Raw genomic sequence first — 26,429 nt, forward strand, 5'->3', positions numbered from 1 at the left:
TGTTAACTAATCCCCCTCCTCCAGAGCTCCACTGCTCAGAGCATGAACTGTCATCAAGCAACGAGAGAGAGAGAGAGAGAGAGAGAGAGAGAGAGAGACCAGAATGGCTGAAGTGTCTGCAGTATACTCAAAGTAAAGTCTAATTTGCATCGACGTCATGGCACTAAAAGTATACAACAGGACTCCACGTCTGTTTGTCTGTGAATGATAGAGCAGGAAACTTGAAAAAGCTAACACAAAGTTATCAGCATTTGTGTAACCTGTCGTCCAACCACGTTAACAGCCAAAAGTGTTTATACCTGTTCCAAATGATCACACTTGAAGACAGGGCAAAAAGCCTCCTGGTGTCATTAGACTGCCTCCCTGATCACTCTCCCTGTCTTTTACTTGTGTTTGAAATCTCAACAAAATGAACTGCACACACTTTCAAACTCAAAGGTATTTATTGTGGTGCACCTTTGCACACCTGGCTATTGGTTGCTAATCGTTGCCTGAAGTGGTCATGATTTTGTTGGATTGTGTTGGGGTTTTCAGATACTATCAGCTAATCCAACATTCACTTTGTTGGATGTAAGGAGACCTTTATTCTAAAACTATTACAAATGTTCAGTCATTACACAATTCCCTCTTTGTTCACTGGGCATCGACAGGAAATCCTAACCTGCTCACTGGGCTGTCAGACATTAAATTATATGAATAAACTATGCTATCAACCAAAACTGGCTTTTGAGTGAGAGGCTGTGCAGTTGCTGACCCTACAAAGCGTTGTTTAGTTAGTTTTTGCTAAACTTGGTTCAGGAACTCTCAAATAGAAGATACACAAATATGATACAGTTACATTTTTATTTGTTCTCAATGAACAATACAGTCTTCATATTTTAAGCAGCACAAAGAAGCAACAGTCATTATTTTACAGAGATGTTTGTCTTCATTTAAAACTGCATAGGCACAGGTTACTCTACTAACAAACATTTAAACATGTGCATGACAGTAAACTCTTTATGCTGTATAGATAAGGTGTACAGTTATATAAATATCTATTTTTCTTTTATAAAGAAGCATTTTATGGAGCTAATTTATTCCCGCATTCTGGGAAAGATGTACTGGTGTGGGCGGGGTTGTGTTTGGTTTAGTTTTACAGCAGCCAAAAAAAAAAAAACCCTCCCAATGTGCTGTACAGATGGTCATGATTTTATTGTTTCAAGATAAGATTAAAACTATGGGCCTATCCTTTAAAGTAACTCTCAGCCAGTTGCTTAAGCCTGTATCTGCAGATCTACTCTTTCTCCATCATTTCCCCCTGTACTGTACTTCAGAGGTAATATTTGTGAGTCCAAAAACATTTATATCAGCCTTCACAATTATACTACAGAAACAACAATAGTAAGTAAGTTTTTACACACATACATGATATATAGCACATTTATTTTGACCCTTCATTTTGAACCTTTATTGTGATAATGTGATACTGATTCCTTTTGATTTTCTCATGCATGTTAGTGACAGCCGTTGCTATTTTCCATACTATTTTGTCACTTCAACAATAACGAGTATCACAGTGATCACCAATGCCCCCACAATAAAAGTTGCAGCGATCTCTGTCAGATGGTTCTTCATATCTAAAACAGAGAAAAACACAGCACTGAGTCATCTGGTATCATTTACAAGTTGAACAATCCTAAAAGGACTTGGCTTATTTATTAGAAAAATCATTGTTCCATTATGCAAAGGAATTTAAAGAAAATTCAAGGTTTCTTTACAGCCTGCGTTTTATTTTCATAGTTTGACCATCAGACATGTTATTTTTAAAATCTGATCACTGTGTACAATTTCACTATATCCACTACGGAAAGCAACACAAGCAGTCCATGATCTGAGAGATGTAGTCATCAAAGCAGCTTATTTAGAGGTGAATCAAATGTGACCACAGCCAAAAAAAAACTGACGCATTTTATATTTGGTCAAATTTCAACTAGGAAATAGCACTTCAAACTGTAGTGGAGACACATTGGATAGTAATTGTACACCTTTGTTTTCACCTCCAAATATCCTTGTCTTACATCTCACTAGGAGTCAAAAGTTAACTTACCCAATATTACTGATGGCCACGACTATGAAAACAGACAAGCTTCAATGCTGGTGACTTGCTATCTGCAGTTCAGCTTTAGGCTTTAAGTTGTCAGGCACCTCATCAACAAAAAACAGAGGGAGCTTTGTACTAAAAGTCTTTAATTATGGGAAACACCCACTCGATAAATCAGGCAGGTGATGCCTCGTTTAAGCATCACCTGAACTTGAGGATAATGTTTTTGCACGGAAGGATTTTGTACCCACTCTGTTAGACTGGAGGCCTACTAGGAAGGTGTCACTTTAAAGCCAGCATGGACATGAGGATTACACACATCAGTAATGTAACAATTAAATGTACATGGTCACGTGAACGCTTAAGAAAATCTGATCTGATCACGATTACAGTCATACTTACAATTCATGATTTCAGTTGCTTTAGATTTCTTCAAGGACGACAGAAAGAAAAGAACATGAGTAATGAAAATTAGTAATCATCACACTATATCATGTGCATCACTTCAGTGGTGGAACACATTGACAGTCCCGTATTGACAATTTCACAATACCAGTGAACTCCACACTGATTGTATGTAAACCTGATTGTATTACATCAGTAAATCTAGTCATTACCTGGGTAATTTTGAGAAACCTCTGGATTTCTTTCCATGCGAATCCATTGGTGGGAGACTCGAGGAACGCATTCCCATGGAACAGACAATCCACTGTGAGTTGGACATTTGGTTTGTCCACCAGATTCTTGCTGTCAGCCACAACATGGTTAGGACTTAAGGTGTAATGCATCACCACCAGAATTATCGGTTTACCAGCTGTAAGCACAAAAATAACACAAATCAGTCAGAAGCAAGTAGAAACTTGAGAGTGGAGATCATTTTTTTACTCCAAGCTATGGTTACGTTTCTGCATACATTTGGCTCTTCAATTCACCTGCTATTGCCTTTTTTATGTCTATATTTTTGATCCAAGCTGTAAACACAAAATTATATAACCACCTTTAAAAATTTAATATGGACAACCAGACAACTGCCTATTCACACATCTAGCATATACAGATCATCACCAGAATTTTTTGAAAACATGTAATATTCACTGTCCTCTTAGCTTTGCTTTGGTCACCACCAACTCCTAAGAAATACAAGCAAGGGGCTAAATGTTCCACTATGTTCACCAGCTAGTCACTGACTTTGTCTGTCTGCCACTTGTTGCTAGGCAGAAAGCATACATTGGCTTATCAGAGCTTTTAAGCTTGAAACAGCTGTGGTCTGCAATCTAGAAACAAGGTTTGGAAGTTGAGTTGTGATGAGAGTAAATCAGTTATCTTTGAGTTCATCACCATGAGTAATACCGGCTTTCAGCCTGGATGCAAATGAAATTTAACTTTGTGGCACTCACTATGCAGAAAAACTACAATTTTAAAAATCATCAGGAACATCTGTTCCTAGAAACAGTGTCTCAATTATAGTGGCTAATCCACAGACCTGGGAACACTCTTTTTAGGGAATATTTCTTCAATAGAAAGTTACTTTGAGCCAGTCATCAAACATGGTTGCCAAACCCTGCTGTTAGAGGGAGAATTCACTAATCCTTGATGTAAAGACTCTGACTTTTCTCAGATACTCATGCAGTTCCACTCATATTAAAATTGAAGGTTCATTTGGCTGTCTTTGCATTGTTTTACAGAAGAATCGTCTCCTCACGCAACATCTCTCCAAAACTAGAATCCATTTTGTACAGTCGGTGCACTTGGTCCGTGCAGTCACAAATGCAGACGTCTACATAGAGGTGAAGGTGTCCCTCACTGGACATGGGTGGATGATGACAGTTGCGTCACGTGGACGCGGAAAGTGAATTGTTCCACAGTAACAGCCAAATTTTAGACTGAAATTGATTCATTTCTAAGGACTGCCAATGTGGGGCATTGGGGGAAATAGTTAAAAATAGACTCATTGCAAGATCAATTAGAGCCTGTGCAGAAGCAATCATTATGTAAAGTATTTTAATACCAAAATAAGGAGTTTTTAACGCTGATTGGTCAAATTTCTCCGTACACATCATTTGAGCAGCCAGTGTGAAACTGGCCAACCATTACCAGGAGCCCTATCCAGGGCGTCGCCGACGTCCGCTCCCACTCGTGAGGCGATAGGACAGAAAACCAGACAGTAGTCACATTCTTCAGGAGATTGCACCTCAGTGTGGCCAGCGTCTCTCAACTTTTTAACAAAGTCTAGATGAGCATCATTAGTTTTTCCCGCCAAGAAGACAAAGAACTTCCTCCATTTCGCTGAAGACAAATGAAGAAGAATGTTTGAGTCATTAATGAAAAAGTAAAACCTCATATAGACTCTGTTTTGTACTGAATGGAATTAACACTTTGAACAAGCAACAGACTGAATTTAGAATCCAACACTGAACTGAGGACAGTCATACGCAGCTTCATTTCATCACATTGTTTACTGTGAAGTATCACTTACTGATGTACATACTGATCTACAGGTGATTGGCTAACTACATAGTCAATAAATGTTGTAACTAGTGCTGAACAATTTGCACAAAAATACAAAATCATATTGCGAATACTTTGGCAGTTATTGCGATTGCGATATGAGTCACGATTTCAGTTGGAAGGGTCGTTCTTGCATTTCATTTTCACAGTAAAATATTTAAAAATGATGATGATGATGATGATGATGATAGTTTTGCTGGGGTCTTGTACCAAACAAGCATGTTCGTTTAAGTCTGGTGAATATGATTTGCATGCCAGAGCATCTCTGTTGCACCACAATGCTTCATTTATAGTATGTTGTGGCACAATTTACTATGATCAAAAAAATTGCAGCTCCAGCGATTTGGATATTGCACGTGATCATATTGCAATTTTAATAATATTTAGATTAATTGTCCAGCCCTAGTTGTAACTGAATAAAACAAATCAAATCAGTAAGTGATTAAACTTTTGGGTTGGGGTAGCAGAGTGCATTGATGTCTCTGTTTCTATACTACCACTGCTAAAGTCAGAAATGCTTGGATTAAACACAGCTTTAATTGACATATGTTTTATAAATGAATCAAAACTTTCAATCATGACTGCTTTGCCTGCTGATAATGCAGCAGATCTGCTCACTCATGTTTTCATAACATTATCATTATACAGTTACATTTGTAACAAAGTTCAACTGTAATTACTGTAAAAACAACACTAACATGTTATGAAATGGTGAATTTGAACAGTTGCTTTTTTTTTCTCAGAGACATAGAGCAAAAATTATCATTTGTATTTATGGCTACCTGGTGAATGTACAGTAAGTCCAAAATTGACTTTCCCTTTCGTTTTCACCTCCTTCACTGCCAGCTGTTAAAGCAGCTAGTTGCTAACTTAGCCAGCCTGCTGTTGCAGTGGCATTTTGAAGATTTCTTGCCTAAAGCAGCTGTCTGTAGCTGGGAGCAGTCTGCTGAGTCAGTTCAGGATTCATTACCACTAGCAAACAAGCAGCCAGTTGTTCCATTGATGATATACAAATATTTTTGAGAGTAGATTTAAATAATCACTAAATGTAATTTAGTGTTGCATTAGCAGATAAATGCAGTCAGTACATCCCAATGATTTCCTCACCTGACATTCTTTCGTCAGACATTTCTCTGAAAAGAAAGAGAGAGGAACGTTTAATCAACACAATTTAACAAAATTGAAAATAGCTAAGCTAGGCAGTATATGCGTCACAAGATCACTGTAACAGCTGCTCTGCACAAACACTTACTTGCCTACAAGACAGAGTTTAATATACCTGATAAGTCTGTCATCTCTACCCCGGTGCATGGTTAGAGATTCAGCAGTTCACAGCCTCACTGGGATTATTTACAACATTCAAAGTATCTTACTTACGAAAGAGACTGATAATTTCTTGTAGTTTCTGGCATATCAGTCCCAGCCCGACTTGACAAAAAAAAATTCTCCGTCACTGCAGTAACTTTCACTTTTGTTTTCGGAGGCAGCGTGTTTTTAAGGTTGACCGCTGAGGAGGACGTGCAGAGATGAGACGTGCTGTTGGGTCACGTTTCACAGGGTATAAACACAGCAGGGTAATTGGAGCAAATTTGTGCAGCAATTGATTGTCACTTATGTTGTTTTTAGATTACTGAAATCCCCTATGTTAGAGCCCCCTCACATGGGGGTGGAGGGAGTCTGATCACTGGGGAAGAACAGGTTTATCTTAAACCAGGTTAGCTGTGGGGTGAACTTGTTTTTAATTGTTAACTGACTAACTTGTTGCGTATTTCATTATCTAGGCGAAAACCACAGAGAGGAACGTCTGATCATTTGGTTCTTCTAGATTTTTATCAGCTACAGAGTTTTAACAAGGCAGTAAAGTACTGATATGTATAAGATTTATATTACCCTGCATGGAGAGAAAAGAACCAGGAACAAACAAGCTCTGAGAAAGCCACAGTAAACAGACAAAGTTAGTGACCAGCTGGTGAACACTGAATTGTAAACTTGGATAATTTTGATAGAAACAATAATTTCACTATATAACTGCTCCTATCCCCCTCCCCTGGTGCAGTCAACCTCCCCTCACAGGCAGGCTGCTTCCAGAAGGACCCGCCCCCCTGGTCCCAGTGCTGCTGACTGCTGCTGCCTTCAGGGTCTGCTCGTAAGCAAAGTGGGGAATACTGAAATACAATTTGTTGAGCCAAAAGTAACTTTTCTGATGACTGTTGTTTAAAGTCCCCCTCCACTCAAAATGCCTTTTGCTTTTTGTTACTTGATTTAGATGTTTGACCTTCACTGTGCAGACTGATGTACAGTGTGTGTGCAGAGTTTGACACTAAGAAAGCTGCTCTCCCATTCATCTGCTGATGGGGGTGGTAGGGGTGGGGTGGGGTGAATTTTAACTGGTGGCCAAAACATTAACTTATATAACCATTACATTACCTGGGGGAGTCCCGTCTTAAGTAACACCAAGGATATTGTTTACGCAGCACTTGGGAAAAGCACTTCTCAACGCAACGCTATAGGGGCCTGGTAGCACATTTTTGCTACCAGCCAATTAATCTGGCCATGTCAATGGGCACAAATCTCATGGGGGTTGGAAATTTACTTTTCAAGGTGGGGTACCTTAAGGAAGACTGAAACAAATAACTTATAGGTGTTTTAAATGATGCCATTAGCAAAATACAAAGTGTGTAGTGTTTCGATTTAATGTCAATTCACTGAGATCACTGAAATCTAGAGTCACTCATTAATTGTTCATCTATTTAGCTATCTTTTCTTTCCACATCTGTGCATTCATTTTAGTTGAGGTAGTTGCTAATATCGTTCTTTTTAAACTTTTCCAAAATATTTTCAGGATAATTCTGCTATTTTCACATAAGAAATAAAAAAAAAAAGAAAAAGAAATGCGATATTTCCGACAGCACCTGAAGGCAGCAGCAGATGCGGGTCTTATTTGTTCTCTCCAGCAGGAGGGCGTTCCTCTGAAGAAGATACTAATACAGTGTGGTGAATTATGCCGGCGTACTGATTCATATTTAGATGCTGAGCGAGCTCAGGTTGTAGCTCAGAGTTTTTAACACCAGAATCGGGCCTCCTTTGATGTTAGCCTTCCTGGTGGTATCACTGCCGGGGGAAAGGCGACAGAGGAGGCCAGGCTCGAAGACATGGAGGCTAACCGTCCTTGCAGAGGGAGTGAGCTGTAGGACGGTAGGCTCTCTCGCATTTCTTCCACCGTTAGGAAACAATGAAAGGCAGACAGGTCAGGTTATGGTGTCTCTCCGCTTGTTGGAAAAATGGCTCGTTAGCTGGATAAGTCCACTTGTTCTGCTCTAGCTGCAGCTTTCGGACGTGTTTTCCTGCCCGTCGTCGTCAAAACCTAAATGTTATGTGTTTTTTTTTTTTATCCACACAGACAATAATGATGGTGGATTGAAGTCCTTTTTGAAGCCTTAGTCCTGGAATAGGAGATGTTCACTGGACCAAGGAAAAAAAACATCATACACATCATGTTTTTAACAGTTGGGCATTTTCTGTCGTTATTGATGGCTCTGTTGAGTTTTCCGAGCATTAAACTGGGGGGCAGTGGCCTTCAGTTTGACATACAGGGGGCAATTCCACATGCAAACACCGCGCAAATGTCAAGCATGATGGAAATACAACACACACTCATAAACATAACGGGTGCTGTAGCCTACAGTAGCAGAAAACGGTGCCTCAGGCTCAACAGTGTGTTAACACAACCAGTTTTTGGTACTTCAAAGAACCTTTAAGGAAAGAGTCTGCAGGAACAGACTCAAATATTCTGCCTTTATATTGTTACAGAGGATTACAGGAACTCGTGACGTGTTTTTTATGATGATGTTTCCAGATACACAATCAAAAGTCATCATGGTCACCATAGAAACCTCTGAAGAAACTTTACACTGCAACTTTGATGTTCTTGTCACACATGTAGAAATTTAATTTTGTAATAACCATAGTACAGTATCATGATATTGCTTCTTCAAGTTTGCATTAAGTATTACTGTGTGACATGCCTGTCAGCTGCTGCTTAAAAATATGTTGTTTGCACAGTATTGGCTCGGTACAGATATATACAGTATATCAGTGCAAAATGATGATACTGAAATTTTACTAACATCTGACTTTTTGAGCATTTCTGAAATTAGTAAGACTTGCTGATATAAAATGATGAGCAGTCTGGGAGGAGATACAGCATCAGTGCACTGTACTTCCTCAAATGTTGATTTGGTTTAAAAGTTAATAAAACATTGAGGGATGATCAAATAATCAATCCATTTTCATGGTTTGGATTCTCTGATATTTGCAGATAACAAACAGCTTGGCTGATAAATAAATACTAATGAGAAGACTGGAAAAATGGAAATGAACATAGCTGTGGAAATAGTTATGAATTATGGGATCAAGTGTAAGAGTAGTTTCCAAACTTTTTTTATTTTACTTTAAACCCATCACCAGGAGCCGGTAACACGAGACGATAAATACCAGGCGTGTCAGCTGATCGCTCAGTGGCTTCAAACTGCAACTGTGCCTCAGTCCCTTTGTAGAGTAACTCTACTCTTATATGTTTTAAAAATCAGTGGATCTTTTGACATAAGTGGAAACATAAGAGAAAATAAAATAGAAATGTGAATTAATTATTTAGGTATGTAAATGTGCAACACATTTTATGATGTTCTCTTTCATATATTCTTTCAGTGGTGATCTCTTCGGGGTGTCGGCACCCCTAGAATGGACCCTGCCCACATTGGAGGGGATATGTCACCTTTGTATGTGCCGAGAAAAAGAAAGTCTGTCCAGTCACAACCTAAAAGTGGAGTGCCATGTCCAGGTACAAAAAAAAGATATTATTCCAATCAGTATAATCAGTGAACACCTGACATTGTTATTTTGACTGTGAAACATCATGTGATTTTACCTGCCCCTGTGTCATCCATGTAGATGAACATGTCGGTTTTTGTTTTGAAAACTATACAGTAACTTTGCAATAGAGTTTTCATTGTTTTGAATCAAATTAAATTTCAATCTTTCCAACAGTTGTTCAGCGAATGCCAGAAAGAGCCTGTCAATCAAATGCAGTTGGATACCCTAAGGTGAGAGTGGAATGTACATCCTGCTGCTTCTGTTTCTGCATGTATGTGTATTATTTTTCTACCGCTGGGTTGTATCAAAGAAGCTATCAAGTAGTTACCAGAAAATGTTGCTAATAAACAGTGTTTGAATGTGGTCGTCCATTTCCTTGTTCTAATACTCAGAATCTGTTAACTTTATGCACACGGTTGGATCTTCACAGTTCTGTACTTGAATGTTTTAGAATGACGAGTCTCAAGCCCAAGATGCTCTAAAGATGAAAAGAACTTATGGTAGAAAAAGGTAAGAAACTGATCAGTCTATTCACAGTTCATTTGAATTAGCATGACAACTTTACATGACAGATGCGTTTACAGATGTGTCTCTTGGCTTTCATCACAAGCTTAAGTGAGTGTTGAGACGTACTCATCACCACATTAAAGACTAAACATTTAAACCTGGCATTTAGCAGATACAGCTGTTGTGTAGCTGACCAACAATAACTAACAAAAGATACTGTTAATGGAGCCGCTAGCGACTAAAAATGAGCTGTCTGCATGCAAAATTCAGTGTACGTAGATATCACACACCAGTCCGCTTCACTTCACATTCATGATGATGTCAACAGGATGTCAGGTGTGATTCGGGCGGGGATGTGGAAGTAACATTATGTATTATACATTTTTTGATGAACAATGTCTAATCCAGCAAGTTAACATTAAATAAAGGACATGTGATGATGACAAAAACATGACAGTTATTACTAGAATTTTATTACAAAGCTCCTCTCACAAAGTATATTTACCTATCATTTTATTCCAACTATGTGGCTGTGAGCATGACTGTTTAATGCCTGCTCTCTGATGCTCTGGCTAGTGTGAAGACTCCTCATTTGTCACCATGTCAAGTTGAAGTCCAGCTGTTTTACATTAAACATCACTGTACAATGCAGCTGTAATGCCTGGACTTTAAAATCTTACTTTCCCGCCAACACAGGATTAGTGATGATGAGCTCAAATTTCATTAACTGACGTGTTTATGTAGATATTAAGGATGAATTCACTTTAAGAATGTTTGAGTTTATTTGAACTTTGTTTTATTCATTTAATGTGTGATCATACCAACATTACATTATTTTGCTGTGGATCTCATCTCATTGTCAGAGTTGACTGTATTACTGCAAACAAACCTAGAATCATACCTACTTATTATATATAATATGTTCCCACCACCAGTGATTATTCCAGTGACTGACAGTAAATTGCTCTGCTCTAAGAGCTTAAAGGCTTTATTCATCTCAGAACAGAAAAGAACTCTCAGAGAAATAATTGAATATGAGCATTAACAGAGACTCATGTTTATATCCTTATGTTTCATTCTCATTGCAAACAAACTGAGGTGAAATCAGTTCACTTGGGAACAGAGAGCTCAATGCTTAATTAGATTAAAGGTAAACAGGAAACTTCTCTTGGATCGCACCTTCCACCAACTATTCACCTCCTGGGCTTTGACTCAGCCACAGCACAGTCAAGCTGTCATTTGTTTTCTTTTGCTGTTATATGCACAACTATGTTTGTGCCTCAGATGTTCTAAATTTGCTGCAGTCTTTTTTTGCCAAGTTTTTTTTCCAAATGGTAGTAATAAACGTGTCTCTCAGGAATCAGAATCAGAATACTTCATTGATCCCAGGGGGAAATCAGGTTAGGTAAGGTCAGCAAAGAGAAGAGAATAGGAAGTAGATTACAAAGGTAAAGATAAAATATACAAATAAACACACCACCTCTTCATTGTTAACAGTTTGGAATGTTTATATCCTTGATGAAGATGATTTTTATGTGTGGAATCTTGTCCAAATCAAGTTAAAATTCAAGTGAAGTTCTCCTAATAGGCAGCTTTTGTAATACTGATCAGTTATGCAATAAATACTGTATCCCATTCATAATGTCTGAGGAAGACAATCCTGCCTGATATTTAGAAAGGCCAGTGGTCTGAGTGAGCGTGTCCTGTGAATGCATTTCTGCCACACCAGGTAAAAAATGTTTTATGGTCATTTCTGAAATAATCTCATGTGTAACATTTTTTAATATCAGGTATGAGGACCTCCAGAGTGTTTCCTTAGGAACAGTAGATTACCCAACCACCAGCTGCTCAGTGATGTCATCAGGTGAGCTGGCCAATGGGGAGGACCCAAGCTCCATGGCCCCGCCCACAGCGAGGCTGCCTCCGAGATTGGTGGCGAAGGACACGTGGCCTCAAGGCCCAGAGGCTGGCAGGGAGCAGTCCCAGCCTCAGGACCAGGGCTGGAACTCCATTAGGGACAGAGGCCCTGAAGCCTGGGCCCCAGGAAGAGACCGACCCCAGGAGCAGGTCTGGAACTCCGGCAGAGACCGGGTGGGACACTCCAGTCAAGACCAGACATGGATAGCAGGCAGGGACAGAGCTCATTCTGGACAGGACCAGGCCTGGATGACGGGTCGGGACCGAGGTCCTGAGCAGGGCTGGGCAGCTGGCAGAGACCGAGGCCAGGATCAGGCCTGGAACGCAGGCAGGGATCCAGGTAGAGACCGGGCGTCCTCAGGACCAGAGCAGGCATGGGGATCCGGCCGAAACCAAGACCAAGCCTGGAGCAACACAAGCAGAGACAGAGGACACGTCTGGAGACCTGGTACATATTCAGACACACTGTATTCCATGATAATAGTCAAATACAGGACTCACTGTATGTGAGGTCTCAACGTAGGCTGCTAGTCTGCACATCTGAAAGATCTTTACTTTAATTTCTCACATTTTTGTTGCCAACTATATTACATGTCAGGTAAGGAATCATATTTTTCATGACAAAATTAAAAAAAAAACTGAATGAATTTGATGATTGAAATCCTTCTAACTCTGACTCTGATTGGCTGACTACAGCAGCACAAAATACTACAGATTGGCCTGAATGATCATATGTTAGTTATCGATCCTGAATTATGGTTAATTATTGCTAATTTAGTGAAGTTTTTAAAAGTGAATGCACCAAGAGTGAGGCGTCGACAGACTGTTCTTTGATATTTTCTGACTTTGCGGTTTTGTGGATTGATTTTTTTCTTCCTCTGTCATTTTAAAGACTTGAACATGAAGAAGGTCCAGAGAGTGGAGATGGAGCGAAGCCCTCCTGTTAATAACTTTTCCCAGCCGCCAGAGGGCAAAGAGTCCTGTAAGTCACCATCCAGTCTGATATCTGATGGGTTAAACCCATCCTTCAGATGCCCTCCTGCATCAAGGTTGTCTTGTTCACCAGTCTTAGAACACTTTATTTAACCCTATTCAGCATTCAGAAGCAGCATATAAACATGTAGTAAATGGTTTATACCAAACTTATGTAGCTTAACTGTCTATATCTGCATACTTCTACATTATAGTGTGTTACATTTAGTAAAAACAAAGTTTTTTACTACGGTTTTACGCTTTAGTAAAACACTTGCATTTTCAAAACAAAGGTTTTTTTTTTTTTTTAAATTGAACCAATTGAATATATGATACAAATCATTTTGTAGTATTCACTTTTTTCTTTTTTTATTACCCTGATGTGATATTTTTTATACAATTATTCAGTAGCTCACCAACAAAGCTCTCACTTTCACATATGAATAGTGTGAGAAGAAGTTGTCACATCTTTTCCACAAAGTTCAGGGAACGAAACAGTAAATCTGCCCTAATTATAAAGTGGATTGATGCCTCATTGTGCTGAGCAGCAGCGTTAAAAGACACTTCAGAGTTCAGATAGAGCGTCCTGTTGGACCATTCCCACCGACAGTATCTTTGATTGATCAGTACAGGGCATTTTTTCCATTTCAGCTGAGTGATAGCACTGTTATTTTCCCTGTGGAACTTATGTTCATTTGGGCCTACAGTTGTTAATCATGTTAAGTATTACTAAGATGAGTTTACTTAGTATCAGCAGTTGTAATTTTCTGGCAGCAGTTCGTGCAGATCAATCAATAAAGAATAAAAAAATTCAGCTGCTGTAGATGTAGCTGAAACTATTTGCACAGGAGGAAAATGATTGGTTTGTAATCATTTCTTTTTGTACAGATAATAATAGCACAATCAATTTGTAAGGGTTTGATAGTACTTTATTTTTTCAGTTTAAACATATTGTTCAGATGGATTGAAAGAAGAGCACAGGCAGCAGAGGAAGCAGGAAAAGAGTAAATCGGTTTTGGATAAAAATAAAACTCGTGTGATGAAAATATTTCAGGTTCAGATGGAGGCAGTGTTGGTGAGGCTTCGACCGCCCAGCCCAGCGAGGAGCAGAAACCTCCGGTCCTCAGCACCAAGAAGGAGCCTCCTACCTACCCCCCTGGTGAGACTCTGTAGCAATAGACTACAGCTGAGACTTGGACTTTATATAATCACACTTTATATTGGACACTCCTCCTTCTGGAACATCTCTACTGAGTAAAATAAATAATATCTTTATTTCTTGGCATCCACCAGGAAGTCAAGAGGAGCGCTGGCAGCTCCAGATTGTGGCCAAAGGCAGAGTCACGTGTCCGAAATGTAAGAGTGTGAGCAGAAAGACTGTGGAGGGGCTGAAGAAACACATGGAGAACTGCCGACTGGTGAGCACTCCACGTTTTTTTATATTTACTTAGTCTACAATAAATACAGTTTTAAAGCATACAGCCTTTCATATATATTCCATACAGCGTAGCAGTAGAATGTAGCAATCACTGAATCTGCTGTTATTAAGACAAAACATACACATCTGCACTGGAATGTATCCGAACTGTAAGGCCCACAAACTAATGAATTGGTGTATGTGATGTAACTTTAATCTGTTGTGTGCAGCAACCTTTTACCTGTCAACACTGTGGGAAACAGCTGAAGTCTTCAACAGGGATGAAGTATCACATCATGGCTGACCACAGTCATCTGGTAAGACTATTCCTCTCTAATCCTCACGGTGCCTACCTTCTGTTACCAGTTTTAAACTTTAAACTACACATTGAGTTATTTCCTCCGTCTCAGACACACAGTTTGCAACAGTCAGATTTGCTTTCAACTATGATGATGTTTCAGCTGTATAATTGTGAGGAACCGTCCATCACTTGATGAACAAAGCTTTCATTGAAGCAGAGTATGCTTTGAAGCACACTCTTTATAGAGTATGAGTCTTTTTGTTTGTAGCCTTCGGCAGACGACGCCAAGGACCTGGATGATCGCGCCATCAAAGACAAACTGCGAAAAATCCTGAAGAGACTGGGCAAATTAAAATGCTCTAAAGAGGTAAACAGACAAATCATATCCAACTAAGAAAGAAGAATAAGTATGATGTGAGAAGAGATAATGGCATGGTACAATGATTTCTGTTTTTTTCTGTTTCAGGGCTGTAACGCTGCATTCACCAGTATTATGGGCTATGTATACCACATGAAGAAGTGTGGGAAGGAGGAGTCCGAGCTGGAGAAGATGCTGTTGAACTGCTCCCACTGTGGGAAAACATACAAATCCAAGGCTGGTCTGGAATACCACCTTAAATCAGAGCATGCTCCTGTGAGTCCTATGTTTTTTAATCTGTTAATTCAGGTGATTCAGACCAAAGACACAGTTTGATTAGCACATTTAAAGATGCTCTGGATTAAATCTGAATATTTTTTTTAAATATCTTCTTCATCCAATTTAAAACTCTTAAGTCTTAAGATGTATAACATACACCTTGAAATTGTCCCCCTCCTCCTACCCAGATGCCCCAGAAGACTGAGGAAGACGAGGCACTGAAGGCCCAGAGGGAGGCCAACCCGGAGAGGACGGCCAGCGGCAGGGTGCAGCGAGCCTCGGCACAGGTGGCCAACTTCCACCTGGCTGAAATTGCCAACAACGAGTTGCCCAAAGACTGGCCCAAGAGGAAGTTTCAGTCAGACCTGGTGCCCGATGACAAAAAGGCAAGAGGAGAATCACATTATATGCAGGGTAGTTGGAGAATATATGAGGGTATCTTTACTCAGAACACTGCAAAACATTTTCGCAAACTAGTCGCTTCTATTTATAATCATTTTAAAGGCAACTGCACCGAGATATTAACAACAACCATATATACCAGTATAATGTTGGTACATATATGCCTGGATTTGGGCTTTGCAGTTTCATTAACTTCCTCTTGCTCATGTCGTCCTTCATAGTTAAAATATTCCCGACCAGGCCTCCCTGCCTTCAGCCAAGAGGTGCTGAGGAAGTGGAAGAATGAGGTGAAGCTGCAGAGGAAAGTCCAGTGTCCCAACCAGGTACAGAACTACTTCTTCAGATTATGTGGGATAATCACATTTTTGAATTTAATTGATTTTCTCAGTGATGTGGTTGAAGGCTGGTTATGGGATGGTGCTTATTGTATTGTATGCTATTATATAATACTATGAGGATGATAACATATGATATAGAAAATAAGACACAACCATCAGCAAAATCCCTTGAAATAAAAATGAAATAACTCAAATCAAACAATGTACATGTTTATAAAGTTATTTTTCATTTTATTGATTGTTCAGTCATGTTTAGTCTTGCTTTATGTGGAGGTGATATTTATATTTGTTAGATTCCTTTAGTTTATATTTAAGCCAAATAATCCAGTTCTCTGAGCAGAAATCCATAATGTTGTTGTAATAACATTTGTGTCTCCGTCAGGGTTGTGGCTGCACCTACACCAGTGTGTCTGGGCTGAAGGCTCATCTGGGACTCTGCACACGGGTAGGTCATCTCCCTCCCTTTTCTCTGTTCAAGTGTGTGCAAAGACCAATGAATGTACAGAAATTGTGCTTCTTGGAATTTGTGGCAATATAACACACAGTGTGATAATAAACTATAAAACACACCACAATAAACTTTAAGAGTCGGAGCAGAGAGCAGAGATGTCTGTATTTTCATGAGTCCAGTGAATAGTTGTTAAAGTGTGGGATTTTCCAGAGCTTGATGATCAATTCATGGTTCTCATTTGATTTGATTTCAGGGCGACTTTGAGGCTGGAAAATATAGATGTCTCATCTGCAACAAGGAGTTTAACTCTGAGAGTGGAGTGAAATATCACATCAACTCTGTCCATTCACAGGTAACGACCAACTGCTCTCTCTGGTTGTGTCACTGTAAGCAGACAATATTTAATTGAACGCTCGCCACACGCTCACCCCTGCTAACTTGCTCTGACCCTGTCTTGTGTTTCCTCTCCTCCTGCGCCTGTGTCTGTGTGTGTGTGTGTGTGTGTGTGTGTGTGTGTGTGTGTGTGTGTGTGTGTGTGTGTGTGTGTGTCAACAGGATTGGTTTGTGACAAACAAAAAAGCCTCCAAGAAATTTGAGAAGTTCCTCAAAAACCAATCCAAGGAGTTTGTCCATAATGTGGACAAGCAGATTGTGGATCAGTACCACCATCACCATCTCCAGCATCATCATCATCAGCAGCATCACCACCACCACCACCACCACCACCACCATCAGCAGCAACATCAGCTCCAGCACCAGCCAATGCAGCACCCTCTGCAGCCACTGCATCACCTCCAGCACCAAACCCAGCTCCTCCATCCGGAGCACCAGAACCTCCCTCCACAGGTGAACACCCAGCTCCAGCAGCCGATTCTCCAGTACACCCCTCTAGAGCCCCCTGCGGGACCACTGTGGGTGGATATGGACCGGAGAGGAGCCATGCCAGGACCAGAGCAGGCCCCGATCGAGATGGAGATGGCTGATGTTGACAATCCCGGAGAGGACAGCAGCGGGATGGTGGAGGTTAAAAGGAGAGAGAAGGGGGAGAGAGGAGGGGAGAGGGGGAAGGCTGATGGGAAGAGGAAGGATTGCCTTGCTTTTGGCGCTGGTGGAGGCGGTAGTGGTGGCGGAGGTGGTAGCGGCGGCGGCAGCAGCAGCAGCAGCAGCAGTAGCAGCAGTAATACCGGCAGCTCATCCAGCGAATCAGAGGTGGAGCAGCAGGACAGGCAAAGACAGATCGACCAGTGGAATCTGAAACGACCGGGCATCATGGAGCCCCACCCTGAGGCTGGAAAGCGACAAAGAAACACTTAAAAAACCCCAAAACTACACTTTACAAACACATGTCAGATGCTCTCATGCACCACAGCTGATTTTAACAGAAGTAGGAAGAGATACCATCGGGTGTCCGTCCACACTTTATTAGCTGTGACAGTGTGACATGATGAAAACAAATCCACGTTTTCCCACAAGACAAACAGGTGAGAAGGCAGCTGACGACAGAGCTACAATCTGTAACTTCTGATGTTTTGGAAGTTGAGAAAGCTTTTAGATGATGACGGGTTCCTTCAAGGAAACCTCAAGGTGTCGGTGTGGTTACGAGACTATACACTTCTGGTTCAGACGCTGGCTCTGTGTATTGAAATGGTTGTCGCTGTATAGCTCTGAGAAATATAGTTATACCGTTTATCTGTGTGTTTATATGTAACAGATTCTTTTCACCAACTTTCAATGTGTCTTATTCTTTTAAAAAGTTTGATAAACACTTTTATGTTTACCTGAAAGGGAAAAAGTTACTCTAAACTGAAGAGAGGATGCTTCAGACTAGTGTTTTGTTAGACTTGTCTAGTCGCTCTCTCTCTGAAAACATTTTGTGCCTCTTAAGTATGATCGATATAACTTCATACTGCTCATCATCACTTTTAATTACAACCAGTTGGCCTTTTCTGGGCTAAATAACATTGGAAGTGTAACTTTTCTGGTCAGATCTGATAGAATCAGTTCTCCCTTACCTTTTCATCTGTGGGATTTCATTTGTTCAAACAGGCTAATTATATATGAAGAGCAATGAAGCAAAAAAAAAAAGGCAAAAAAAAGTTAATAGATACACTTCAACATTTTATGAAACATTTTATCAAATGAAAAGATCAACACCACTCTTCTTAAGTCCGAAACAACAGTCCATCCATCGCTCCAGTACTTCAGAGCTGAAATAGTTACAGCCTTTACCTCCTCTTAAAACCACTAATTCATGTTGTTTCATTTGTGTTTATACTTATGAGATGCAGCTTGTTTAGTACCCAGTGTTAGAAGTTTTGTAAGGGTAGTTTTGTACTTTGGACAGAAGCAGGCTAGCTCTTTCCCCCTGTTGCCAGTGTTTAGGCTAAGCTAAGCTAATCGTCCCCTGAATGTAGCTCTATACCAAACACAGACGTGAGTGGTATCGATCTTCTCATCTAAACAAGTTTATTTCTCAAGATATTGAGCTAGTGGTGACACTGTTCTCTCGATGTCCTCAACACACAATATCCGATTAACAGAAGCATCAAAAAAGTAAAATTGTGATTAATGTCATTAATTAGATCTTAAAATGGGCCCCAACACTGAGTGAAGCCCATCTCTTCATGTAGTTTTGAGATCTGTTTTTTAAAGGTTGTTGAGATGTGAGAATCTTTCATTTGCAGTGATGTGTTTTTTTATCTTAGCTTAACAAAAGTAAAGACCACCACCTCAACACATCCAAACTTCAGAGAACCATCTAAACTAAAGGTCCACTTACTAGCTTTTCCCCAAGCTTTCAACCACATCTGAAAGCTGGTCTTCCTCTGTGGATGGAGTTTGCTTTCTCCAAGCTCCTCTTTCTCTGCTGACAAACCCTGCAGATGTGAGTTTAAAGTTCTCTAAAAGGCAAGTAAGTGGACCTTTAAGATGTTTCTTAAGGCTGCAACTTACGATGAGTTTCATCATTGATTAATATGCTGATTATTTTTCTGGATTAATCAATGAGTTATTTTGTCTGTGAAATGCCCATCACGGTTTCTATCAAGGTGATGTCTTTAAAAGTCTCGTTTTGTCCGACAAACAGTCCGAAATAAAAGTTATGAAGTTTCATATAATATCAACAAAGAAAACCATTAGATAAAATAGCTGCCAATCAATTTTCTGGCAGATGATTAATTGATTAATCAACTAATCATTTCAGCTCTAATATTTTCCTTAAACTGCTTTGTCCATGTTAAGAACGCTCAGTTTGTAAAAACCATTTTAAACATTCCAAGTTGGACGATTGTTCACTTACCGAACTAATATCAGCAGGGACACAAAGAAAGCACAGAAATATGACGGCTCTTAATGTTTAATCAAGAAACAACAGCCAATAAACTTCGAGGACGTCTTATTGATTATGTTACAGTGCGGACATGCGGTCAGAGTGGGGGATTTTTGACGAGCAAATGAACAGGATTATAGGGAAGCACACATCCTCTCCACCTCACTCACAGACATTGACACAGGTGAAGTCTCATGAAGGAAAGTATTTAACATGGAGGGTGGGTGTTTTTCTTTTCTGTTAATTCTTCAAAGTCACACCTGCTTTTGTCTCAGAATATTTAACCAATAGCATGTAGCCTAATGTTTATGTACTCTGCATTTTGTATCTACTATAGTGGTGTACGGTTATGGATGGTTGTCATTGTTGTCATTTGTTTGTAATGTTTTTTGTTTTTTGTTTTTTTTTACGTTTTTTGCATTTATGAATGTATTTGGTTATTGGTTTCCCGCTCTGTTGTGCACTTCTGTTTATCATTTATCATTGGAAACATTCAGCGAGGATTACCCTTTAATCTGTGAATCTGTCTATAACAAACTATGTAAAAATATTTACTGTATCTGATTCTGTTGAAAGTGCTTTACCCTTCATTGCCCTCCATCAGATGCCTTTTGGAAGAACAGCCTGGGTTGTTTAAGTTTGAGAGAGAAAACCTCCTGGTACATGGGAAGTATTTCAAAAAGCTTGATTTTTTTTTTATTATTATTATTATTATTCACCATGGATCTCAAAAAGTGGTGGAAAACATTTTCTTTTACTCAACACTGAGTAATAAGCCTGAGAATGCCTTTCTATCAGGGGCCCAAACACTAAGGGTGTTAGAACCCTAACGTCACTGTTTATTATATTTCTTTTGCTGATAAAAGTGTTTGTGCAGCTTAAACTGTCAACGTTAGGAAAGTGTCATTTTCATGGGAGCTCCGTAGTTCAGTTGATTATATAACGTAATATTCATCCATTCTCTTGACATCCCGATCGATCCACAAGTGTGTTGAGTGATAGGACCCAGTACACTGATGTGCAAGGTTAGTTTTTACTCTATGTTTACTTAATATTATGTTACTTGTGGTGCTAGTCAGTTGTTGCATCATTTACTAAGACATTGACTCTGATGAAGTTTGAATGTGTTGCAGTGGGGCTTTTTTCTTTGTTTAGGCACTGTGGATGTTGCTACTCATGCTAAATGCCCAGTACTTCCCAATAATAATCATGATGAGATAATTAATGTAATTATTTTTCATCACCTAGGTCAGTGTTTTCCGACCTTTATGCCCTGTGATACCTTGAAATAAAGCAATATTTACTTGTAACCCATCGTTACAGTGAACCACTGGCTATAACCAAGTCAACCAAGAGAGGCAATAAGAGGCAATGTTGCCCAGTAATTTATAAGAAAAAAAGCAAAGATGAGAGGAACATCTGGAAACTATTTTTGCATGGTTTTTTTTAACCTGTTAATTTTCTCGTTAAGATTAATCTCGTGACCCTTTGAGGGCACATGAACACAAATTTGGCCACTGACTCACTGTATGTGTTCTGCCGTTGCTGCTGAAATACTTCCCATGTGGATTATGCTTGTGACCAAATCTTTATCACCATGCATGCACTTTGAACTGTTTGATGGCACAAAGAACAGCATTGCTCAGCATTAAGAGAGCACCCTGGATCTCTGACTGCATTTCATTTTATACTTAAAAAAAGAAGCTTTTTCAGTGAAATCAGACATTTAATGGCTTAAACTTCTTATTTGGCGGGATAAACTACAGTAGTTTAGCTCAGACATGTTTTCACTTTGCACCTTGTCATCCTGCTGTTACTTTATGTACAGTAGCATATGTTTTTTTTAATGTTTGAGCCCAGATGTATCATCCAAATTGAGCCTGTCATCATGTTTGTATTTCAGTGCCAATAGATGAGTTGCTAACTACTGCAGGCTTCTACTTTCACAACAGAGAGGACTAGTGAGGGGCATCAAATATTTACCAAATACTGAAGGTTTCATTTACCTTTGAATGATTTTTTTTTTGTTTTTTTTTTCCTAATCATAGCCCATCACCCCCTGCAGATGCTGTGTTTCAGGGTATTCAGTGAACATGTAACATCTTGGTTAAAATGGTTGATTTGGTCCTGACCTCCTGAGGAAGGCTTCATCCAGTGGCTGTTCTCGCTGTAATGCTGGAAATAGAAAGTTACTGTGCTCTGTGCGTTAAATGAATGAAAACACTTAAAAGCTGTTCTCACATCATGTGGCCCATCACCACCATCCATACAGAAAATATACAGTCATATATTATCTAGGCCAGATTTAAATTAAGATTCAGTTAGTCGCCTTGTACCATTTGTAATAACAAAGCAAGAAAGCACTTTTTTTTTCTTTTTATGAGACATAATTTCTGTTCAAGTGAAAGCGGTTATTGTCTCAGCCAACAGAACATTCAGAATCTGTATATTTAATATGTTATTACTTGTTTTTTTTTTAGAAGTTATGTGCTGCTATTTCATAGTACTAGCAGTGTTATAACAACAGATAATTAAAAATTTAATTCATGGTCATTTTGGGCTCTGTGTCCTCAGTAACAGTGATGGAGGTACTGTAAATCGCTAGGTAAGTAAAGCTCCCCAATTCGAGTGCCTGTTGCTCCTAATATTTTTTATTTTTTTAGATTTTGTCCATCCACAGGTTCATCCAGTGACCTGCTCTCTTCAGCCTTCCCGCAGGAGTGGTCCTCACCTGTCAGGATTTAGCCTGCTCCCACATGTTCCTGGACTTCACGACTGGACTCCCCTCCATCATTTTCTTAGTGGTAAAGTAGTTCTCATGCAGCATGACCACATAATGACACATTATGAACAAACATATAACTAGGATATAAACAAATAAGATGAAATGTAAATGAATAATGATAAATAAAAATTCAGTACACAATATGACTCACATTTGCTCTCAAAACAGCCTCAGTTCTCGGTGGTGCGGATTCTACAGCATGTTGGAAACTTCTCTTTGAGGTTCTGGTCCATGTTGAGATGATTGCATCACATCGTTTCTGCATGTGCGTCAGCTGTCAATCTCCTGTTCTACAACATCCCAACATCTTGATTCAGACCTGGTGACTGGGGAGGACACTTAGAAGGTGGTAAGTTTTGTCCATTAAGGAATGCACATGGTCAGTAGCAGTGCTCAGATAGGCTGTGGCATTCAAGTGATGATTGATTGGTATTAGGTGGCCCAAAGTGTGCCAAGAAAACATTCTCCACACCACTGCACCACCTCCACCAGCCTGAACTGTTGACAAAAGCCAGGTTGGGACCATTGATTCATGTTGTTGTGAGCCTCAGCAGAATTACAGATTTATTAGACTAGGCTTCAAGACTTGAAAAGTCCAATTTTGATGATCCTGCACTCTGAATGCGAGTGGTCATTCTCTGACCTCTCTCATCAACACAGTGTGAATCCAATCCACAGAACTGCTGCTCACTTGATGATTTTGATTTTGTTTTTTGCACCATTCTGAGTAAAAACTCTTGAGCAGCGGTCTCCAACAGGTGGCTCACAAGCTACCAGTAGCTCACCCTCTGTTTTAGAGTAGCTCACCCAAAGGTTCTGAGAATATAGTCTGTACAAACCATGGATGTATAAATCAAACTTTAAGCAACACAACTTCACTCAGTAAATCTCTTGCAAATGCAACTAAATCGAATACACAGACATAGCCACGCCTCCTCAACACCAGATAATTATTTGCCAGTTGTCAGTCAAATGGGTTACTGTCAAGTTTGTTTACATCAGAGTGATCATCAGTGGCAGCAACTCATCTGATAAGAGAACAGATTCAAACTAAACTTTTCCAAGAAGAAGAAATATGTTGCCATGGATACAGTGACTTAAACTATGGGCTTCAACTTGAACCCCAATTTTTTAGCCCATGTTTGTTTACATTTTGGAAAATGAAGTGAATTAAATTGACTTTTTTAAGTTCTCGTTTGTTATGCACCATTGATGTAGTGACAACCATCACTGCATAACTGACTGAGGAGCTTCTTTGTTTTCGGATTTCTAAGCAGATTTATGGACGTTTATTGGCAGTGGTGTTATCAGATGTGTGTGGTCAGGTTGACTGAATCATGACTCAGATTTTTGTCTGATGTGAGTTTCAGATGTTGTAGTACAGAATGTGAGTTTTGGATATTGATATTTGATGACTTGTTAAATCATCTTGTTCCTCTGATTTGTTTTGGAGATCAGTTTGTGAGTGTTTTGATACGATAAGTCAATAAATGTACCAGTACTATAAGACATGAGGAGTGATCAGCCCCTTTTATTTTGTGAAAATAGCTCACAGAGTAACAAAGATTGGAGAGCCGTTTCAGAAATACTCAAACCTGCCAATCTGACACAAGTCAATGTGTCACATTTTTTTCCAAATTCTGACATTTAATGTGAACGTTAACTGAAGCTCAAAAATGCCTAAAGAGGGCAGTGCTCACAAAAAAACAAAAATAGTAATAAAATAAAAAATTGTTTGTATGTTCAAATGTAATTGTTCAAATGTATTTGATGACATCCCCAAGATATTTGTTGACTGCAAGGATTGAACCCACGGCTGCTACTGTAGATACTCGGTGTCATTCCACTCTCTGCACATAGGGGACGGTGTGGACCACCATGCCTGTACAGTAACATGGCGGTCTGACCTGATGTAAGCAGAATGTGAATTTCAGTAACCTGAAACACTGGAAACAGCGCAGGTGATGTTTACAGTTTGCCATCCGCGAAAGAATAACGACTGGATGTAAATGTCCGTTATGTCTGCACGGCTCCGGTGATCTTCTACGTTGTCGTTCCCGGTAGCAGAGTTTGGGATTCGATACCGAGTGACCGGAGTCTAGCTTCCCGGGCTCGGTTCAAGGCTTTTCAGCCTCCGCCACCGGGGAGGAAGCTTCGACTAGACGCAGGGTGAGTTTTTAACGATGATAGTAGTCATGGCCGGTAACGTGTGTCGGTTACATGCCGATTTTTAAAAACTGCAGCCATTATTTAAGTGAGTGAAAGAACGTTACACTCCACTGCCACTTTTATCAGTTAGCGCTAGCCGTGTGTGTTAGCTTAGTAGCGTGGTTGGAAGGAGATGTGTCACTGGGAAAACAAACGAGTTACAGAAGTTTATTTTTTAAATAACTTATTACTTGATATATTTCATAATTAAAAGATGTGCCGAATTGATGAGTGACTTAAAAATATAAAGGTAATGTCATCTTCATCTATCTATTACCCACGTAGACTTACCAGTTCAGAAGAGAGAATAAAACTGTCCCATTCCTGAATGAGGTTTGGTTTGTCAGTCTCAGACTAAGGACTATCGATGCGATATCGGTATTAATTCCTGCCTCTGACTTCTCCTGGGCACAGCATTTACTTTGAAGTATCAACTTTAGTCCAGCAACTAGATTTTTTTTTCATGGATTTTATCGTTTCGTTTATAAAATGTCAGTGAAGTGAAATTTATCCCAGTACCTTTGAGTCCAAGGTGACCTCTTCATTGTATTGAAGGAAATCATCATGTTTGATAGGTTGGAAACATTTTTTTTTTTTTGCCATTTTTTTCATTAAAACATATTTAAATTATTAATCAATTATCAAAATGGATCCAGTCATTGTCTAGTCTACTTACAAGCTGTCAGACTATGTAAAATAATGTAAAGATGTCTCTGGAAATGTTATTTAGTGTAATTACTGGCTGAACTGTGACAACATTGAGTAAGTCCGTCACTAGTTTTATGGTAAAAAGTTACTACACGTGTACAGTCACTGTATACCTTTGGAAACAAATCTTGTGTTGTTTGTACCACATTTTCAGAAGTAATTCTAACAGATACTGTGCATAAAAACAGTTGATGAATGTTTGTGTTCATTTTTGTTTCTTGTCTGAGCAGCTGCAAAGCCGGAGTGAGAAGAAACCTGCTCTACACATGAGGAGGCATCTGACCAGACAGACATAACACAAGACACCCAGAGCCTATGGATCCCATTTTCTCTGAACAAGGTTTACTGTACCAGCTTTTTGACCAGCTGTTAAAAAGCATTAGTTTATTATTCCTTATAAAGATGATATGACATTGTTGACACGTGTATTTTGTGAGCACAATTTAGTAATCCGTGCACTAAAATTAATGTGAAGTTACTGTAGCAATAAGACCTGAATTTACAGGTTGTGGACTCTACTGGTCAATTATGGAGGAATGTGCTGTGTTTGAATTGGTATTGTTAGGTTACTGCATTCATTACATAGATTACACAGTACATACACCACTCTTTTACATGATGTTGATGCTAAATTAGACAGCTTTTTGGCAATATCTGGTTGGCTTTGGCTGCTATGAGTCAGGTACACATATTACAACAGTGTATCCTAATGCAACTCAAAATAAAGAGCACGGGTAATAATAATGAGCTTGCAAGCTGTTTGGGTTTAATGCAGTGTTGTGTTTATTTTGGCCAGAGATATACGTAAATATTCTTTCGCTTTTTTCCTCTTAAACAACATTGTGTCATGTTTGACATCTCTTGAACACATGTTAGACATACATGATGTGGTCAAAGTTGGTCATTCAAGAGCACAAATTAATTTGTGCACACAACAGATTAATTGGACAGGAAAATGTATTAATTAATTTGCACAAATGACTCATTCAAGAAGA

General features: G+C 39.4%; 3 protein-coding genes across 6 annotated transcripts in view; 2 read left to right on the plus strand and 1 right to left on the minus strand.

Moving 5' to 3' along the window:
* Positions 1–824: 824 nt before the first annotated feature.
* LOC147817754 (uncharacterized) lies at positions 825–6,104 on the minus strand. 3 transcript variants are annotated; one of them, XM_087180398.1, is made up of 6 exons: positions 5,969–6,104; positions 5,699–5,724; positions 4,178–4,369; positions 2,701–2,897; positions 2,486–2,513; positions 825–1,619 (listed from the first exon to the last, which is right to left on the minus strand). In XM_087180398.1, the coding sequence occupies exons 1-6, from the start codon at positions 6,001–6,003 to the stop codon at positions 1,525–1,527; spliced, it is 573 nt and encodes a 190-aa protein (XP_087036524.1). In that variant the 5' UTR covers positions 6,004–6,104; the 3' UTR covers positions 825–1,524. The 3 variants fall into 3 exon arrangements, with proteins under 3 accessions (XP_087036524.1, XP_087036525.1, XP_087036523.1); XM_087180399.1 differs by having other exon boundaries at positions 5,871–6,008; XM_087180397.1 differs by lacking the exon at positions 5,969–6,104 and adding an exon at positions 5,844–5,917.
* A 1,449-nt stretch (positions 6,105–7,553) lies between these two features.
* znf512 (zinc finger protein 512) lies at positions 7,554–22,286 on the plus strand. The gene is made up of 16 exons (XM_023430302.2): positions 7,554–7,786; positions 9,299–9,431; positions 9,638–9,693; positions 9,915–9,973; positions 11,761–12,335; positions 12,780–12,869; positions 13,914–14,018; positions 14,153–14,277; positions 14,507–14,593; positions 14,846–14,944; positions 15,044–15,211; positions 15,403–15,600; positions 15,838–15,939; positions 16,337–16,399; positions 16,659–16,757; positions 16,961–22,286. The coding sequence occupies exons 2-16, from the start codon at positions 9,332–9,334 to the stop codon at positions 17,717–17,719; spliced, it is 2,685 nt and encodes an 894-aa protein (XP_023286070.1). The 5' UTR covers positions 7,554–7,786; positions 9,299–9,331; the 3' UTR covers positions 17,720–22,286.
* Positions 22,287–24,401: 2,115 nt separating this feature from the next.
* Positions 24,402–26,429, plus strand: part of gtf3c2 (general transcription factor IIIC, polypeptide 2, beta) — a 28,034-nt gene continuing 26,006 nt past the window's right edge. For both annotated transcript variants that reach the window (XM_023430324.2, XM_087180367.1), the window contains exons 1-2: positions 24,402–24,687; positions 25,665–25,774. In XM_023430324.2, the coding sequence (XP_023286092.1) occupies positions 25,750–25,774 (25 nt within the window). In that variant the 5' untranslated portion in view covers positions 24,402–24,687; positions 25,665–25,749. The remainder of the gene's footprint in view (positions 24,688–25,664; positions 25,775–26,429) is intronic.

The sequence above is a fragment of the Seriola lalandi genome, unplaced genomic scaffold (assembly GCF_002814215.2).
Source record: "Seriola lalandi dorsalis isolate HSWRI2012SDOR001 ecotype SW California unplaced genomic scaffold, Sedor1 jcf7180002054901, whole genome shotgun sequence".
Classification (NCBI taxonomy): Eukaryota; Metazoa; Chordata; class Actinopteri; order Carangiformes; family Carangidae; genus Seriola; species Seriola lalandi.

Bases quoted from the DNA above. Each gene is read 5' to 3' on its own strand.
- LOC147817754 (XM_087180397.1), bottom strand. From the start codon at position 5,902: ATGCACCGGGGTAGAGATGACAGACTTATCAGGTATATTAAACTCTGT. The intron at 2,514-2,700 runs GTAATGACTAGA...TCGTCCTTGAAG, and splicing joins GGTTTCTCAAAATTACCCAG to AAATCTAAAGCAACTGAAAT. The intron at 1,620-2,485 runs GTAAGTATGACT...TCTCTGTTTTAG, and splicing joins AGCAACTGAAATCATGAATT to ATATGAAGAACCATCTGACA.
- znf512 (XM_023430302.2), top strand. From the start codon at position 9,332: ATGGACCCTGCCCACATTGGAGGGGATATGTCACCTTTGTATGTGCCG. The intron at 9,694-9,914 runs GTGAGAGTGGAA...TGAATGTTTTAG, and splicing joins ATGCAGTTGGATACCCTAAG to AATGACGAGTCTCAAGCCCA. The intron at 14,945-15,043 runs GTAAACAGACAA...TTTCTGTTTCAG, and splicing joins AATTAAAATGCTCTAAAGAG to GGCTGTAACGCTGCATTCAC.